The 20849-nt window shown below is 35.4% G+C and overlaps 1 protein-coding gene across 1 annotated transcript; it reads left to right on the forward strand.

Annotated features, from left to right (window-relative positions):
• The first annotated feature begins 1715 nt into the window (after positions 1 to 1715).
• LOC106129226 (tyrosine-protein phosphatase non-receptor type 4) lies at positions 1716 to 19232 on the forward strand. The gene is made up of 17 exons (XM_060947257.1): positions 1716 to 2322; positions 2611 to 2739; positions 5051 to 5264; positions 6209 to 6417; positions 7172 to 7324; positions 7812 to 8050; positions 8527 to 8670; positions 9142 to 9267; positions 9832 to 9913; positions 10479 to 10584; positions 10904 to 11146; positions 11393 to 11509; positions 11987 to 12111; positions 12827 to 12925; positions 13502 to 13634; positions 14431 to 14639; positions 15423 to 19232. The coding sequence occupies exons 1-17, from the start codon at positions 2170 to 2172 to the stop codon at positions 15507 to 15509; spliced, it is 2568 nt and encodes an 855-aa protein (XP_060803240.1). The 5' UTR covers positions 1716 to 2169; the 3' UTR covers positions 15510 to 19232.
• Positions 19233 to 20849: the final 1617 nt, after the last annotated feature.

The following is a 20849-nucleotide window of genomic DNA, read 5'->3' on the forward strand; positions in this document are numbered from 1 at the left end:
TGGGCTAGCAAGTTTCTGAATCTTAATTCTATCAAGCACGAACCGAGACCCGTCACCGCTGTAGAATCATTCCTAATAAACAAACATTATGTAACTATAACTACAACCCTATAATTATTTTCACACAACCGATTCGTTTCATTATAGGATTAGGATAAAAGCATGGAAAACCATAATCATAATTATTTCGATTCTAAGTTCAGCATAGAAATCTAAGGTACCTATGTATGTATGTAGGTAAATTCCAAAGCAAACTCATTTAAATTTACGAGGCGACAATATTGAAATCTAAGTTTTGTGTTTCCTCATTAAGTAATGAATATGATAGGACGGATTTAAGCGGTAGTGGTAAAGTGGTTAAGATACCTACTTACGTAGGTATTAAGGTAGCTAAATGTATTCAGAATATATATGCATTACTAGAGGCCGCCCGCGACTTCGTCCGCATGGAAACCCTATCAATCCCGCGGGAACTCTGGGATAAAAAGTAGCCTATGTGTTATTCTGGGTCTTCAGCTACCTACATACCAAATTTCATGGTAATCGGTTCAGTAGTTTTTGCGTGAAAGAGTAACAAACATCCATACAAACTTTCGCCTTTATAATAGTAGTAGGATAAAAATTTCACAATTTTGCAGTTGGAACGCAACTGAAACTAACGCCAAGCAGAATCAATTGAAATTTTTTACTGGATTGTTAGTTTCGGATTTTATTTGAGAAAAAAGTTTGTCGATGACTCTGCCGCGCTTCCGCACTGACATTGACTAATCAAATACGCTGGACTTAATATTCAGACGGATAGGATGTGGTTAGCGTGTCAATGTTAAGACTTATAAGTCTTATCTGTGCGTATACTCGCGACTCAATGGTCGCGTCTGCTGACTGCTGTCTTGTCAGTTGTAGCCCGTTGATATTGTCACAATGGTCAGTAATAGTAATAAAATAATGAAAATGTGGTCTTTTCCCTATAGGCTATTTGACAATGTGAAAAATGAGGTGTTAATTACCGTCATCGGTATTTAGTATGAGTATTAATTGAATAATAATTAAATCTATCAATAAAAAAAGCACATTTTTAAACGTTTGTCATGTGATACAAAACCCTCCTGATTGATCGGATTGATAATGACGTCATTTGCTCATAAACTTGACATTTGCCTTTTTGCGCCTACTTGTATTATTGAGGACTATTGCCTTCGAAACTGTTTTACATTTTGATTGTGTGATTTTACTATAATATTTTACCATTTTTGTTAATAATATTTGCTATGGATAATGATTTTGTAAAAGCAGACAGCAGAAACCTGCAGCGCCATATTGTCTTTTTTTTTAGTTTCATATTTGATTTTTTCAGCTAATAAGTACCAAAAGTAAAAAATACAACTTTTAATAAGTTTTTAACTCCTACCTAATAATATAAACTGGTTTTTAAAAACTTGTCAAATAGCTTATTTACTCAGATGAATACCAAATAAACTAAAAGCGCAAACTTAAATTTAAAAATATTACACTAACGATTTTATTGTTGTTTCATTTTGGTGTCGTTTATTACTCATGTAGTAAAAAAAATTAACATGTAAAATTATCCAAAAGAAAACTTTTAGCTGTCGTACATTCTGCTTTGGGAAAAATAAACGACAGATTGGCTTCCAATCCAACCCCATTGAATTGAACTTCAAACATATAATTATGTATCTGTGAATTGAACATGGCGACGCATGGCGGCAACCAGATCAGTCTTATGTCATATACGTCAGATTGTGTTGTTTTTACTAAAATACAGGGGTATTCGATTTAAAATAGTTAATATATAAATAGAATTTGTGAAATATATTCTATTTTAGGAGTAGCAGTTCTTAATTAGATCGGCTACATGTCTTGCCCAAGTGATTGAGATAAAAATAACCGAGCTCCTATTTTGTGCTGCAAGACAACAATAAACATTGATTGTTTTTTTATTAACTAAGTATAAAAATATTACGTCACGGTGATTCTCAATTGGGATTACCAGACGAAACATGTAGTGTTTTACGTGTCGGAGGTCGTGATGATTCACATAGGTTAAGTTTTGTATCAATGATGAGTGTTGTTGTGTGGTGATTATAGTTTGGGGGCTCGCCGCAACCGGGCGTTGACTTATCTGAAAGAAATCCGGTAACTGAGTAATAGATGATGATTGAGAGCGTTTCACGTCGCGCATTCAGCAGTTCGAGTGGTACGTACAACGTACGAGCATCAGAATTGGCCAGGGAAAGAAAGCTGAATATCATTAATGTCACGGTACAGTTCTTGGACGAAACGCTGCAGACTTTTCAAATTGAGGTAAGTTTTCGATTCTTGTAGTAATGTTATGATAAATCTAAATTTTAATATGTTAAAAAATACAACTATAAACAATCATTAAAGTAGTCTCTAATATTATTGGCGTTTGGTATCCTTAACCTTAGAAACACATCAATACAGGTTTTTTTTACTAAGATTAGTATGCACATGACTGATTGACATGTCCTGTTTTGACCATGATCTGGATTGGACTTCAGATACGTGAGGATGTAACTGGAATTAAGATGAAGTAATTCAAGTGCATGTTATTTTAACTTCAATTTTCAGAAAAAAGCAAAGGGCAGTGTTTTACTAGAGCAAGTATTTCACCACATTGAGTTGGTAGAGAAAGACTACTTTGGCCTGCAGTTCACAGAAAATGGATCTACACCTAATGCTACCAACACAGAAATAACTGTATGTGCTTTTATATTTAATATTGAATGTAAAAATATAATATGCATAAAAGGCAGACCCCCGGCCCAAAACACTTCTGTAGAGGGTGCAACCTTGAACATGCAGAGATGAGAGAGTTCAGTGTCTGTATGTTAACTTGGTTCATTGGGGGCTAGACAATGGGGCCTTTAAATTTTAGGGCTCACCTAAGTTGTTAAGTGACAATTTTTACTAAGGAAAAGATTAACTGCTGCTTGGTTGACATTTAAAATTTAAGAATCTTTAATTATTCAGTTATCATTATTAAGAAAATATTTAGTTTATTAGTCAATTATCTTTTTTAAGATAATGTTTTCAAGAACTTTCCCGTCTTGGGCTTCAATCTTATGCCAAATCTTTTCAGAGTATGTAGGAATGTTAAAAATTGTATAAGACAGTAAATTCACTAGGTTCTGGCTTATTTTGTGTGGAAAGCTGCTATAGCTATTGTTAAGCAGCATATTTAATAAGTATTTTACTCTTTAGTGATCTGCTTAGATGTCCAGTGAGAGATGGAGTTATAAATTAATAAATAAGCCTTTAATCAGGTTAGCATCTAAATTCTTAAAAAATTGTGTATATCTGTTCCACAATCGGCATAGGCCTCCTTCAATCCTTTCTATTCCACAATTTCGTTTAAGTATATCAGAAAATATTATCACTTATTCTCTGATATACATAAACAAAATTGCCAATGTGTGTTTTATAAGTGAAAATTCCAGAAAATTTCAAGTCTTTTTTTGATACTTTTAATGGAACTGTTTACATTATCAAAAATCATATAAGAGTTCTAAAACTGACAGAATCTCACATCCTTAATTAACAAATAGATTGTCCTACCTACCTAGTCCTTATCTTTAATTGTTTGACCAAGTGACCTATGAATGAACCCTACTCAATTAAGCTTGACATACACTAGTTTATGAGACTATTCATTATACCTAGTCTAGGAAATAGCACAAATGGGTTATGCATGTAAATAACATTATGTTATATTCACCATAATGGAATGCTTTGTTCAATTAAACAGTAAAACTCAGTTACAGTAGAATCCGTTTAGTACGACTTCGCATATAACAACCAACCGTTTTTAGCGACGCAACTATAGACATATGTTTGGTTTCGTATCGAGCCACTATGAAAGTACATTCGTTTATTACGACTCCGCTTATAACGACCGACCGCTTTTAACGACGGAATTCAACGCACATTGTCCGGTTATAACGACGTGCGTCGACGTGTTTACAAACAAATCTAAGTTATAGGTACATAATAGAAGCTATCCCCGCCCCGCGCACCTACCTAGCCCATGCATCGCGGACTGTCGGTTTTGTTTATGTTACATTTCCTAATTTGCGGGTGACAAGTGAGTGCGCGTACTAAAATGGCTAAGCAAAAAAGTTTCTCTATTGAAGAAAAAAGTTTTATTTTACAACGTTTAGAAGCTGGCGAGTCGAATGTAACTATTGCGAAGGAACTTGGTGTAAATCACTCGACTATATCCACAATAAAAAAGAATAAACACAAAATAGAACCTTTTGTGAATGTTTTTTTTTGTCTGTTAGTCACCTTAATACGTATTAATACGTATGTACATAAATTTTGTATATGATTATTAAAAAAAAATGATTGTTTAGTACGACTTCCGGTTATTACGACGTAATATCACTGGTCCCTTGACCGTCGTTATAACCGGATTCCACTGTATGTAGAAAGTAAAATAAATTCCAGTACTTACATCAAATTACTGAAAAAAAATTGTTAAAATTAGTTGTCATGTATAAATTAAATATTCATGAAAAAACGTCTTAATCCCTTGCCTTGCTTAAGACAGAGCCAGCAGACTTGAAAATACTGAAAGGCCCGGTCAGTTGCGTGGAATCGTGATTCAAATAGTGACAGGTTGCTAGCCCATCAGCTACAAGAAGAATTCTAATTTAAGAGCAACTAAGGGATAGGCTTATAAATTGTACTGTAAGCTGAAACTGTTTTTATTTATAATTTGTTTAAGTCAGAGGGATATGTGACTACTACATCCCAAATCCACCAAACTGTCATTTGTTTTGTTATACTAGGAGATCAAATGATGAGTTTGTAGAGTCAGCTAAGTGAAGGTATAATAGCTTTCTACGTTGGCTGTGCAAATAACCCAATAACTAATTTATTCTTTAATCTCTAACAGTTATTGAGTAATAACTACTCAATAACTGTTCTTATATTTCTTTTTATAAGCAGTGAAAAGTTTACAAACAAATACAATACTCGTATTAATAAAAAAAAAATATATTTTCAGCGATGGCTTGACAGCAGTAAATCTGTGAAGAAGCAAGTGGGTGCCAATGCGCAGTTCTGGTTGGCGGTGAGGTTCTACCCTCCGGAACCTTCTAGATTAGCTGAGGAGTACACAAGATACCTTCTATGTCTGCAGTTGAGGAAACTGCTGCTAGACGGACGAATGAGTGCGCCCAAAAACACCGCTTTATTGTTAGCTTCGTTTACAGTTCAAGGTAAATATATTTCAGTGTGAATGTTTTGATTGATTAAACATGTTATACGCACATAATGATCCTTTTTTTTTAACTCGGAGTCGGTCGCTCCGTGACCACGGATCATTGTAACATGATTCAAAACATCCGAGATGAAGGGTAGGTTGCGTGCGCGTTTAATACCTGTATTATTTAAAAATTGTGTCTATATGTGTATCACGTGATTGTTACTCACATTAATAATAAAGAGAAACTATTTGTATTTTTGCTTGTAATGAATAAACTCAAAAACTACTGGAATAATTTTCACGAAATTTGGCACAGATATAAAAAAGACCTTCGGGAGTAACATAGGCTATTATTTGTTCTGTAATTACCCACATTTCTGAATAAAAGAAGAAATGTAAGACTTAAAAATGCGTTTTACATGACTTGTCATTTCATATTTATAGTTTTTTCTGCTTAGGGCTTTGTTAGATAATGCCTAAGTCATTGGTGAAATACTTATAACGACTGGTTTCTTCAATTAGCGAATTGCTTGTGACAGTATATAAAAAAAATTATTAATATTACAATGACGAAGACAATTAAAGTAGCTCTCCACGTAAAATTTACGTAATTACAACAACTTAATGACGTTAGCGTCATTAAGTTGTTGTAATTACACAAATCTGTTAACCTATTCAGTAGTTTGGCCTGTGCCTTTTTAGCAATCACATTCCTTTTCCTATGATAGTAACAATATTTCAAGAAATTTAAGAATTCTAAATTGCATTGTCCATAATTGACTTTAACACTTGACACACATACTGTATAATCTCGTCTTAATCCCTCACTGGGTAGACAGGACCAACAATCTCGAAAAAACTGAAAAGCCATGTTCAGCCGTATGGCTTAACCTAATCAGTAAAATTATTATATTTTACTTGTTAGGTTAAGTATTAATTTAATACCTTCTGTTTCAGCCGAACTCGGTGATTATAACGTGTCAGAACATCCACCGAACTACCTGTCAGAGTTCAGTCTTCTGCCGAAACAGACCTCGGAGGACGAGCGTCGTATACGGGAGTTACATAAGTTGCATAAGGGCCAAGCGCCCGCGGACGCCGAAGCGAACTTTCTAGAACACGCGAAAAGACTAGATTGCTACGGTGTGGAGTCTCATCCAGCTAAGGTATGTTAAACTGAATTAAGTATAAATAAATAAATATATACGGGACACATTACACAGATTGCGTTAGCCTCGAAGTTAGTTCGAGACTTGTGTTACGAGATGCTAACTCAACGATACTATATTTTATAATAAATACTTATATATAAATAAACATCCAAGACCCAGGACAATCAGAAAAAGTTCTTTTCTCATCATGCCCTGGCCGGGATTCGAACCCCGGATCTCCGGTGACACAGTCAAGCGTACTACCGCTGCGCCACAGAGGCCGTCGACTATGATGATATGTATGATTCGGGCTCGACCGCCACAAAGGGAAGATCTTCCGCTAAGCTAGGTGTGATACCTGGGGAACCGCGTGACAGACGATGTTGAGTCGGAGGTTTTATTTATGCTCCAATCCGTGAAATTAATAATTTTTGTTAAATCCTACTAATAATATTATAAATGCGAAAGTTTGTAAGTATGTACTGACATAAACGTGAAAACGTGAAAGAGTAACAAACATCCATACCTACTGAGGTATGGATGTTTGTTACTCTTTCACGCAATAACTACTGAACCGATTCAGATGAAATTTGGTTTGTGGTAGCTGAAGACCCAGAATAACATATAGGCTACTTTTTATCCCGGAGTTCCCACGGGATTGATAGGGTTTCCATGCGGACGAAGTCGCGGGCGGCCTCTAGTACTTATATAAAATTAAAATTTTATGAGACTTCTTTATTCAGAAAAGAATACATTATTTTTGTTTCAGGATACAAACGGGAAGGACATATTTATTGGCGTGACGTCAATAGGTATAGTAGTCTTTCAGAATAACATACGAGTGAATACATTCTCTTGGAGTAAAATCGTCAAGATATCCTTCAAGAAGAAGCAGTTTTTTATTCAGATTAAGAGGGAACCGGTAAGTTATTAATTCCATACATAATATATGTAATCACGTCTACATACGTACTTTGCCTGGTAACAGTCTTGAAAAGACTGAAACGGCCATGTTCAGTTGCATGCCTTTATGATGGAATTCAGATTCAAATAGTGACAGGTTTCTATCCCATCTCCATCTCCAACAAGAATTCCAAGTTTATTAGCTATTCCCTTAGACGCCTTTACGGCATCCATAGGAAACATATGGTTTCTGTATGTTTGAGGGGCAAAACTACCTACTTCAACCTCTATCTATATTTGTACCTATATTTGACTTCAACCAAATCGAAAGTGACAAGATATAACAATTGTTAAGTGATATTAAAATGTCCCATAATTATGAATTAAAATTTTGAATTTGATTAATAAATTATTTTTACGTGCCTATATTATTTGCAAACATGTTTTAATTGTTATAAATACATACTTTTGGCGAAATTTCTCATAACAGAATAAAATATTTCCAGTCCGAAACCTACGACACAGTATTAGGTTTCAACATGCGTTCCGGCCGTGCCGCGAAGGCCCTCTGGCGGTGCAGCGTGGAACGCCACGGGTTCTTCAGGCTGCGGGCGCCCCGGCGGAGACCCCTGCTGGGGGCCCTGGGCGCCCTGGCGGGGATCACTGCCCCCACCGTGCCCAGGACCGAGACGCAAGCACTGGAGGATGCTAGGAGGTCCAGATCGTCCAATAGGAGTTTTGTGCGGTAATTGTATTTTTTAAAGTGTGTTGCTTTTAATTTTTTTTTGTCTTCCTTTATGTAAAATAGTAGAGATGATGATTTTTACTTACATAATAGAGTGTTTTATCTATCTATCTTCAGATCTATCTTTGAATCAATTAGTTCTACATTTATTAATGTAGACAATGCGCATTCGTCCACGATTGAGATTTTAGCGGTCTACATTTGTAAATGACGTCCGATAAAAATGCTGCAGTGTAGTTTGTTCCGCCGCTTCTTTTACACATGCGTTTTGTAAGCGGTAGTAGTTATAATAAAATTTAAGTGATGTGACGTCTATTCTAATGATTCTATTCTAATCCATTTAATCTGGTACTTTAACTTTCCACACAAAATGTATTGTCACTTGTATGGTACAGCCTGTTTATTAGATAGAGGTCAGTGACTGTGCATCAGCCTCCTGCTAACTGAGAATTGAAAAAAGAACACTTTGTTTCCAGCCGCAGCAGCTCGCGGCCCCGAGAGCGCTCGGCGGGCGCGGCGGCCGGGGCTGCGCCCGCGCTGGCGGCCCGCGGCGCGCGCGTCACCACGCACCGCGAGCCCGCGCCCCGCGCCGCCTGGAGCGACCAGCGCGACAACGACGAGTTAGTCTTGCATACATATATATAATCACGTCTATATCCCTCGCGGGGAACACAGAGCATTGTTAATACTGATGGGCTACGATCAGCTGTTTGGCTTACTGATTGAATTGAGATACATGTTAAGATTCACAAGTTTATAAGCGTACGACATTCATGGGAGAGAGAGTGGTCCAATTCTTTTTTCTATGGACGCCGGGAAGCTCACGGCATCATGAGTTAGTCTTCTATATTTGAATTTTAAAAAACAAAATAACTGGTGGTACCACACTCTGCTACCACACGCCCCGCACCGCATAGAGCGACCAACGCGACAACGATGAATAAGTGTTCGCTATTTGATTTTGAAAAAAATAAAAAGTGGTATTTTTAATCCTTCAGTCCAGTTAGTGTTCTATATTTGAATTTTGAAAAATAAAATTCAATAAAAACAAACGGGTTATTTGTTTTTAACGGCCAGTTTTCACTTTTCAGCGATGGCGGCTTCCTAGAACGTGTTCTTCGCGTGCCTCTATCATACGTGGACGAGTCTTCTTCAGCATCGGAAGCGGACGAGTGTGTGACAGTCGTATTAGTCGCAGACGCAGATGGACGTTTCGGGTACGTAAATGTTTTATTGGACCCGATATCAATGCACACTAATATTAAAGAGATTTGTATTTTTGCATGTTTGTAACTAATGAACTTAAATTAACTGCAGAATTTATTTTGATGACTTTGGTTACATAGATAGATTAGACCTTTAGGAATAGCATAGGCTACTTTTTTTCTGAAAATTCCCTTAGGAGCGAATACCCACGCAAAAGCTAGTGTTAAATAATTCACATTTTGTTAAAAGTGTGTTATAAACATAAAAGTGTTATTTAGCAGTAGTGAACTAAATTTACTAGATACTTATCGTGAGACAAGAATGCCCTTTCTGATCAAAAAAAAAATGTGTACATACAAACATACTATACTTCCAATTACAAATAAATATATACAAACGTATATTGTTTTTATCTCTTACTAGGTAGGCAAAGCTTCGAAAAAATATAAATAATTCAGCTAGATAGCATAAATGATTACGACACCCTTTTGAAAGAGATGAAAAATGCCAGAACCACACGTCACAACCAAACTTGTTAAAAAACTATAAGTTTAATTCTTTTCTCACTCTTTTAGTTTTAACGTGCGCGGCGGCGGCGGCGCCCCAGTACTGGTTTCTCGCGTGGCACCGCGTTGCGAATTGCAAGAGGGGGATCAGGTAAGTTATCTGAATAACATACATGTATTAAATCACGTCTTTATACCTTGCGGGGTAAACAGAGCCAGTAGTCTCGATATGACTGGAAGGTCACGTTTAGCTGTACGGCTTAATGATGGATTTGAGACTCAAATAGTGACTGCTAGCTCATCGCCTAAACCTCAAATATATCAGACATTTTCCTTGATTGACTTTTACACTCTACATAGTAAGAGAAACAGGTGGCATACACGATACTTTTCAGACAAAAGGTAGACAGAGCCAACACTCTCGAAAAGACTGAAAGGCCACATTCAGCTGTATGGCTTCATGATGGAATTGAGATTCAACTTGTGACTGCGGAATCTGCAAGCGGTATCTCAAGTGTATAAGCCTATCCCTTAGTCGCCCTTTACGACATCCGTGGAGTGATTCTATTGCAAAGTGCCGAAAACCACACGGCACATTTGTAATGATTTATATTCTCCTTGTAATTATTATAATAATTTTATGTTTGTGTTCAAGATCTCAACGATAAAATTTTAAATATAATAATAAATAAAATAAAATATATAATTTATTACAGGTTATATCAGTTAACGGAACGGAAGTGGACGATCTGACACACGAACAAGTCGTACAACTTATACGGAGCACGAGAGGAGTGCTAACACTTTCTGTTAAACCTAATGGTATGTTATTTATTTTTCTATGGCGCTGTTAGAGTTTTATCCCTATCTGATTAAGATGAGAAACTTACTTTTTTATCGGCCTGGGTCTTGGATGACTATAAATATAACCTGTATTTATTGAAACAAATATATCGTTGATTTAGTACTATAATTCTTCGACTTTGTGCGTCTTCTTCATACTTTGACGTCCTTTCCGTTACTTCGCTGAGAAATGCGAAAAATGTGTCCTGTAATTGAAGAAACTGACAACAGCTATCTAGCTATATCTATAATAATTAAAAATTAGTTTTTTACAACATAATTAAACTTTAATTTGCAGCTGTGTACGAGCCGGAAAATGGCGGCCACGAAGAACCAACTGTGTGTTTTGTCCCGCTCGGTTCCGGGAGGTTCGAGGGAGACGCATTAGAACAATCGATGTTGCTGCTGGGCGATGGATTAGCGAATGGAGCCGCTTTGACTCAATACGAAACATTGTTGAGGAGATTGCCCGAAGAACCGTGTGCGGTGTCGAAGTTACCTCACAATTTAAATAAAAACAGATACAGGGATATTGCGCCTTGTGAGTATGATTTTAGAGTTTATTTTTATTGGAGTATTTTCATATGAAAGTGTATTCCCATATGTAAATTTTTTAACATAAACCGTTCTGTATATGTGGAAATTAATCACATAATAAGCTTTCGTCTTTAAAAAAAATCCTTTCAAACTCTGGCGTTTGGCAAATGTGATCAGATATGATACACTAATAGAACAACTTGAAAACATATATTTATTAATAACTTTTACATGTGTTATTTCTTTACAGACGACTCCACGCGAGTGATATTGAAAAACGGACCCAATGGCGATTATATAAACGCTTCTTACATCAATATGGAGATACCTAACTCCGATTTGGTACTCACATACATCGCAACACAAGGTACATATATACATATAGTCACGTCTATATCCCTTGCGGGCAGAGTCTAAGGAAAGGCCACGATATTCAGTCCACCGCCTACAAGAGAAATACCAAGTGCATTGGTATTTCCCTTAGTCCTTTTTTTCGACATCCATGGGTAAAAGTGGAGTGGTTTAATTCTAAAGTGGCGGGGACCACACGGCATATCTAAGGTCACAGCTAAGAATACAAACTCGAAACACACCATGTTGGGAGAGAATGACCTAAAAATATATTGAAACTGGTGTTCGTAAAATACCTATAATTTGTTTCTCGCTAAATGCATTGAGAAACCAAAGTTTCTCATTTTGTTTCTCAATTGTGTAAAGCTTTAGAAAGCATAAGTGTATTGGTACTACAACTTCAAAATCTTATAGTCGTCATTTTTTGTTATCTTTTCCTTACTACAGATTCAAGGTCTAAAACATCTATGATAACGTTTTATATTATTTGCAGGACCTTTATCATCGACAGTAGGAGATTTTTGGCAGATGGTGTGGGAGAGTGAAAGCAGTTTGGTCGTGATGTTGACCGTTCTAGCCGAGAGAGGGCGCGCCAAATGTCATCAGTATTGGCCGAAGGTATGTCTCAACTTGTCATTGTGAATCTAAAAGTGAGGTTGTTTGTTTGTTTGTTACCTTTTCACGTTATATCTTTTTTTGTGATCTCACCCACACATATATCAATTATAAAACTAGTAAGTAAGCGAAGCCGTAGGAGCGTCAGTGGTTGAATCGTTAAGGTGCCCGGTTAAAGTGCGTGAGGCACAGGTTCGAATCCCAACTCACGCTATGTACTTACGACAATTTTCGAAGTTATAGTAAATTAATTTGAATATTAACCGATGCTCTTAGGGATAACATCGTGAGGAAAAATGCATAACCATGATCGATCTAATACGGGTTAAAAATGTTGCGGAGTTCAGATGAGTGTTGCTTCGTGTAAAAACCTGACTCACCCAATCCAGTATCTATAAATCAAAGGGATACCCCGGGCTCCTCTCCAGAGCGGGTAGAATGCAACGAGAACTATAGCCAGAAAAAAGAAATAATTAAGCGAAACCGCTGAAATAAACTAGTCGTCTGTACAATCTTATATATACTGATAGTAATAGATGTGAAATGTTACTAAACAACCGTTGCGAAGATCAGACGAAAGTCGCTTCTTAAACCTGACTCAACCCAATCCAAGATCATAAGCACCCCGAGCTCCTCTCCAGGAAGGAGATTGATGTATTTGGTACTAACGCCAAGAGACAGCAGTCTATATAAAATTTATGTTGATTATTTTTTACAGGTTGGCAGTACACCACTCAAAGCGACCGATGACCTGACAGTGTACACGAACAGCGAACAAAATTACGGACATTACGTACGCAGAGAGATGACGCTGAAGGTACAATTTGCACAATTCGTTATGTTTGGCTTATGTCGTACTTTTTATTTATCAAAACTTGACTAATATTAAAACACGTTCTACCAAAAACAAAAAACCGAGCACAGCTCGGTCAACCAGGTACTTTAAACTTTATGCACGTAAAATGTACAACAGGTGGACTTAATGCCACAAGGCATTCTCTGCCAGTCGAACCTTCGGTAGTTTAACGATTTTTTTCTGATTGACCTGGGTTTTTAATGGTCATCATCTATATAAGTATTTATTATAAAATTTAGTATTGTTGAGTTGGTATCTCGTAACACAAGTTCCGAACTTACTTCAAGGCTAACTCGATCTGTCGAGTAAGAGATGATTGTTTACAAAACTTGATTCTCTCTTTTTGTCTAACTTCACTCTCATAACTTCTGAAATTTATACAATTTTTAATCCTACGGCCTATCCCATGTATCAATGACTCTTAAGTTTCCATTATGTCATATGTGGTCTTAAAACCACAATCATATATATTCTTTAGGATTTTAGTAGTTAACAAAATGTCGATTTTTTTTTTAATAATATGTTACTATTTTACAGGAAGCCGGCGGCGGGTCCCGCAGCGTGACGCAGCTGCAGTACACGGCGTGGCCCGACCACGGCGTGCCCGAGGACCCCGCCGCCTTCATCTCCTTCACCAAGCTCTGCTCGCTGCTGAGGAACCATCGGGCTGGTGAGAATCTATTGCTAGAGGAATGCATCTCACTTGCCGTATCTTGAACAAACTTATTTTTTTATTTATTTATAAGGCAACACAACAGACACTTAGTAATAAGGCACAATGTATGCGCAGTGGCTTAAGCTTATTAACTAATATAAAACTTGTTATGAGTGAGTACTTTAGGATGATAAGAGAGAATGAAAGACGGTTGTTAAGTAGCAAAGCTATCAAGTCAAAAATGAGATGACTCAGTGTTAATAATAGATCTATAACTATATTATGATTATAAAGAAATAAAGTTTGTAACTTTAATCGTTTGTCTGTTACAATTGGGCTTATCTTCGAAGATATTGAACCTATAAAGAAAATATTTCTTTTATCATTAAATAGGTGCATTATCTGTTGATGTTATAGATAGACTGTGAACGGGCAAAGCAATAGGGGGGCGTTAATAACTTAATATATTGCTTCATTTGATGTACAAGTTTTATGGGACGCTTGTTTTTTATATAACTTACTTAACTATCATAAAGAAAATAAATAAATAATATAAATAAATATATATGGGATCAATTACACTGATTGAGTTAGCCTAAGTTCGAGACTTGTGTTACGAGATACTAACTCAACGATACTATATTTTATAATAAATACTTATATAGATAAACATCCAAGACCCAGGCCAATCAGAAAAAGTTCTTTTCTCATCATGCACTGGCCGGGATTCGAACCCGGGACCTCTAGTGTCACAGACAAGCGTACCACCGCTGCGCCACAGAGGGCGTCTAACAATTTAATCGTGTTACAGTGATACCGACCGTAGTCGAACAATGTACAGCAGAAGAACGTCTCCTGGAGCCGCCGATGATAGTGCACTGCTCGGCGGGCGTGGGCCGCACCGGAGCCCTGGTGCTGGCCGAGACGGCGGGCGAGCTGCTCGCGCGCCGCCAGCCGCTCTACCCGCTCGACCTGGTGCGCGCCATGCGCACGCAGAGGCCCATGTGTATACAGAACGCGGTCAGTTCATATATATATATATATATATATATATATATATATATATATATATATATATATATATATATATATATATATATATATATATATATATATATATATTACTTACATACATATGATCACGTCTATAAGTCGGGTCGCGGTCAGTCCATATATATATATATATATATATATGAACTTACTTACATTATGTGTGTAATCATGTCTATATGTCTCGGGTAGATAGAGCCAACAGTCTTGAAAATACTGATAGGCCACGTTCAGCTGGTTGGGCTTAGTGATAGAATTGAGATTCAAATAGTGATAGGTTGCTAGCTTGTCGCCTAAAAGAAGAATCCTAAGTTTATAAGCCTATCCCTAAGACGCCTTTTACGGCATCCATGGGAAAGAGATGGAGTGGAATATAATATATAGGTATATACTTAATTAATAACTATAGGATGATAGGTCACGTTCAACTGTTGATGATAAAATTGAGATTCAAATAGTGACGCCTAAAAGAAGAATCCCAATTAATTGGCCTATCCCTTAGTCGCCTTTTACGACATCCATGGGAAAGAGATGGAGTTGTCCTATTCTTTTTTTGTATTGGTGCCAGGAACCACAAGGCACATCAGCCAGCCTATCAGTCTTTCAAGGCTGCTGGCTCTGCGGACCTCGCAAGGGATATAGACGTGATTATATGAATGTAAAATGAATAAGGAAATACAGAAATAAGTAGTTAATTCTATGTATTGAAAAATGAAAGTATTGCGACCTCTCAACCAAGTTATTTTCTTACAGAGCCAGTACAAATTTGTATGCGAGAGTATACAAATGGCGTACTCCCAGGGGCTGATAAAGCCGGCTACAGACAACGGATCCGGCTGATGACAACAGCGCTGTGTTGCCCGTTAGCGTGAAATTTACTACCAAATGGTAGCATTGCGACTTGAGTTATTCGGTATTTTTTTATTTAAATTGTTGAATTGACCATATTTTTAATAGCTGTACTAAAATGTTAAGGCTCGATCAAATTATTACTATTGCTTTTTTACATTTGAAACAAATAATTTAAGGCAGTATGAGCCTTATTTTTCTGAAAACGTGATTTTTCCTACGGCTAAGGCTTGACGTAAAGTTCATAATTATATTCATTATTTATGAAATTTTTATACAATTTACATGAAAATCAAGTGAGCTCAAGCCAATGATTTCTTTTATGAAGTCAACCTAAATTATTTTATCTTATCATCGTTTTGATACTCTTATTCTACCTGAAGTCTTAAGTCGCAGTGTTACTATTAATAGTAATAACCAGAGATCGGAACAGGTAGATTGATTTTATGTACTTGCGTCATGAATTACCATAGAAAGCATAACATGGATAAGCCTCTTTTCCGCGATTCCATTTCAGTACTTACACTTACAGTAAACTACATTGTCCGCGGGTAACATAGGACTACAATTTACGTGAACGAAGTCGGGGGAAAACAGCTACCACTAATATATTCCTCATGCCACTTGTAAAAATCCCGCAATCCCGGACGGAGGCATGGCCATATTAATATATACGTTTCAGTTCATTGACCCCAATTCAATCTATGTACCTATTCCGATCTTTAGTAATTACCTTCATTAAATCACATTGGTCAAACATATCAGCAACAAAACGACCAATGCAATAAAAAATACCAGTGATTTTAATAAAAGTGTATTTTTTATGTCGCATTATATTTTTATATCGATTGTATGATGTGACTCTAATAAATCTACACTTAACACATATCATTGTTAAAATGTGTTATTTTTTTCTTGTATTATACTGTTTTAATGTAAATGGGCGTGTCTTACCAGAAATTAACCTATTTTTTCATATGGCAACTAATTTTCATTCAGTAAAATTTTATTTCTGATACTACTTTCGATATATACAGTGTGCAACAAAAAAGGCGATTTCAACATTTTTAGAGATCAGTGTACGCATCAGTATGAACAACTTTTTTTTAAGAACAAAGGTTCTAATTATGAAAACCCATAACATGTATGTTAATCAGAGATCGAATATTCGGATGCATATTTACCTAAGGTTGGGGTGTTGGGTTAGTATGGAACGTACTTCTGTACCTCAAAAATTCCGGGATTCAGCATTGATACACTTAATGTTCTAATTATGTATTCGAATCCAAATTTACCTAAAGTTGAGGTGGAAAAAATCACGCGGTATAATTCTGGAATCCCGGTAGGTAGGTAATTTTTTTAATAAATATGATCATCCATCACTTATGTTTATAAAGGAGTTTATCATACCTAATATACGATAAGTTTCAATTTCTTGTTTAATAAAATTTCCGGGATTCAAAATAATTCGAATCCCGAAATAAAGAAGCCGCCTCCATACTTTCTTAGCCAAAATATTAGTTTAGGTAAATATGCATCCCATTATCCGATCTCTAATGTTAATATGTAAGCCTATAGAAGTGAATACGGGTGAATGTGATGTCACAGCTGATAGTTGTGACACTGACGCTTTTGACATATTTCTTGTCAATTCAGAAGTTTATCTGATAGTTTGCAACTGCCCAAAATGCACATCATTCATAGTTTCAAGCGCAGTCTGAAATTTATTTTGTCCTTTTAGTTTTTCGACTTCCATTTGTAAGTATAAATGTTTTTATTTTTGTTACATTCTATATATGTTTTGTACAAAAAATACGATTTAATTTCTGATATTTTCTGATGTCGTAGAATGCGACTAAGTGATAGGCTTATAAACTTGGGATTCTTGTTGTGGGCGATGGTCTAACAACCTATCACTATTTGAATCTCAATTCCATCATGAAGCCATACAGCTGAACGTAGCCTTTCAGCCTTTTCGAGACTGTTGGCTCTGTCTACCCTGCAAGGGATAAAGACGTGACTATATGTATGTATCTTATTTTTTTAAGTTTTATTAAGTTATAAAAGCAGTTTTAACCACTTTAATTTATTTTAGTAATAGTTTTTCTAACTCTGTGATTGATTTTGATACTTCGAATATATATACGAATAAGTAGAGTTTAGACAAATCTTGCCTTTCTAACGAATTTAATAACATCATTAATTCATTGAAAATAGTTTTAATGTGTACTTTGTGACGTAAACATGTTTCTTTTCTGTGCCATTTATATTGTAATTGTAACATTGTTTAACAGATTAACAGTTATATAAAATATATAAAAATGAACTTATTTTTTTATTCACATTATCCTAAGAATTTCAGTATTGTATTGTTTTATAATTTAAATAATATTGTAATTTAATGTTATCTAAATGGTGAAACATTATGAAAATGGTATGAAAACCTTATAAATAAATAAAGAGAAATTTGATTTCATTCATAAAAAATATAATAATTTTCAAGCTTTTGGATAACATTGAATTTATTTAATAAACTTAATTTATACATAGTAATAAAATAGAAGTGTTCTTTGTCGATGTAAGTAAGCATTCGGGACCTAAGTAAATTAGGGACGGCAAGAAAATAGAACTATTAGTGAAAAAAATAATTAATAGGAATTTGGAAATGTAAGGCGATTCTGTTAAGTAGTGTTTGTTGTCACGTGAACGAAGTTTGCATACTTATCAACAATTGCAAATAGACGACTGAAACTGTTGGACATATTGAAAATAGTATGCAGTTTACTTACTGTGCCTATTTTGTAAATTATTAAAAAGGAAACATTGTTTTTAATTACTATATTCAAATTTCAAAATAGAAATGTATATTTGTAAGTATCTTATTTATTTTATTTTATTTTTGAATTATCATATATATAGTTTTTAATATTCTTTTCTTCCATACTAATTAATTATTATTCGAACATAAAAGTAATGAAAGTATGATACGTACATATAAGTTTTGCGGATTTAAGTTTATTTATTTCATTTAAAATAAGAATTGTAAGTTTGTTTATAGACTTTTATTAACAATGACGAGAAATGACGAGACTTCTTAAAAAAAAACTGATGTGTTATTCAAAATATTTATCGTATGCCACTAACTAGAATCTATTACCCCTATATTTTTTAATCCTTGTTTATCTAATTTTGAATTTGGTTCCATATATAATTTTGCTTGAAAGTTTAAAAGTATTTAAACCAATTGTAATGTTTCACAGACGAAGCCAACAGTCATGAACTGAATATATTTTTTAATTTTATTAAGTTCCCTTTTATTGTGAAACGTCATTATTTTCCACATATAAAATCTTGCTAGAACATTTACTAATCATAAATCCTTATGCTTATTGCTTATTATATGACTAAAACAAATATTGTCCAATTGAGAATCTGTTTTGAAGTCGGATAAAAACAGAAGAGTCATTTATTCCATAATTTCCTACTTGTGAATATAAATGAAAAAAAAATCGATTGTTATTTCAGTTAGTGGCAAACGAATGTGGAAAGAGAAGGAAGTCCTGATAAATTTGTATGACTGACTGAATTAGAGTAAGCGTTTGTAATGTTCAATTAATCGAGTGTTCGTAGTTTGTATCCAAGTGTATTTTTTCAACCTTGTGATGTCTGAATGTGCAGTGATTTTTATGTGATGAATAAAGATTTATTGATTGACATTCGCTTTTATTTTATCACTAGACTAGCTGTGCCCGCGACTTCGTCCGCGTGGTATAGCTATTTTGAGCATCATTGCAGCCCTCAAGGATGAATAATTTTCCCGGTTTTTTTTCACATGTTCCATTATTTCTTTGCTCCTTAAAGTTGCAGCGTGATGTTATATAGCCTAAAACAAACTCTTCAGCTTTATAATATTAGTATAGATAATCATATTCCTCGATAAATGGTCTATGCAACGCAAAAAGAATTTTTCAATTCGAACCAGTAGTTCTTGAGATTAGCGCGTTCAAACAAACAAACTCTTAAGCTTTAGGTATCATATTACTCGTAGATGATGCTAGCAAAAAATCTCGATAATTGCTCACCTGTGTTCCCCAGAAAACTTACATGCCAAATTGAAGCTTATGTAAGCCCAGTTTCGGCTAATCGTTGGCTGTCAGTCAGTCACTTAGTAATGGAAGAATTTTATATTGTTCGTTGACCATGGTGGAACTCCTGTGTTAGTTTTTATCATGAACATCATGAAAAAAAGAGTAAATGATACTGGAAGAGTTTCTTCAGCTGGTGCGTCTTCGCTAACCAGTGGTCGAATTGGGCCGAGTACCATCACCCTTTTGGGGAGGGTGTCCATTTTGAAGAGCGTTTAGTTCTGTTCTTTCAAAGGGACTGGCGTCACACGGGTTAAGTTTTTAGGTAGTTTGAAGCTTGTAGCTTTATGACAAATACTAATAAATTAGATATAACTTCAATATAATTTATTGAAATGTAAAATGACGTGAAAAGGCATATTTTCTCAATAAAATATTGATTTTGATTTCTTTGATTTCATCGTCAGGTTTGTAGTTAACTTTTCTAACATTAACCCCCCGAGGATATAATTTTACACCTAATTAATATTCAATCTACAAACAAATTACACAAAAGGGACCTTGAGTGACTTTTACTCAGGGCTGATTAATTTTTAATTACAGTCTTACTTTATCCTCATTGCGTTCTCATTGCTGAGAGTGAGAATCGATCGAGTTCCACTGGTAGGGTCTTCGCCGGACTGGGGCGAGAACGGCAGTTGTTGCCAAGTCGGCTCTTGGGCGGGCGCATTCCGCCCAAACCGGTTGTAACCGGTACAACGGACACATTTGTACAAATAGTTTTAGTGATGCGAACTTGATTTAAATGAAATATTTGAATTATTAGTTTGTGCTTATTAAAAAAATGTTAAGCTCAGATTTAAAAAGTGTTCTTATTAATCAAATTAAACATTATAATTGTTAAAATTTTGTACCTACTTAATTTAGACCATGTGCTTATTTTTTTTTATGAAAGCATTTCAGTTTCTAAGGACTTTTTAAGTCGCATAACAATTTACTTGTCCTCCGGTCGTTCTTACAAATTCATAGTAACAAAATTGTTACTGATTTAATGCTTTCTGTAATTATTCGCAAGGAAACAGTGGTTTGAGTATAATATTAGGGCTTAGTTTAATTCAGTATTATTTACAATGATGATAATAAGTTGTTCTCGTGATCAAACCTTTAAACCCTTTACAAACTAGTTCTCAGAGTTTCCCCCTACACGGTAATATTGCTTTCATATGGTAGATAATTTTAATTCTAT

The sequence above is a fragment of the Amyelois transitella genome, chromosome 13 (genome assembly GCF_032362555.1).
Source record: "Amyelois transitella isolate CPQ chromosome 13, ilAmyTran1.1, whole genome shotgun sequence".
NCBI lineage: Eukaryota > Metazoa > Arthropoda > Insecta > Lepidoptera > Pyralidae > Amyelois > Amyelois transitella.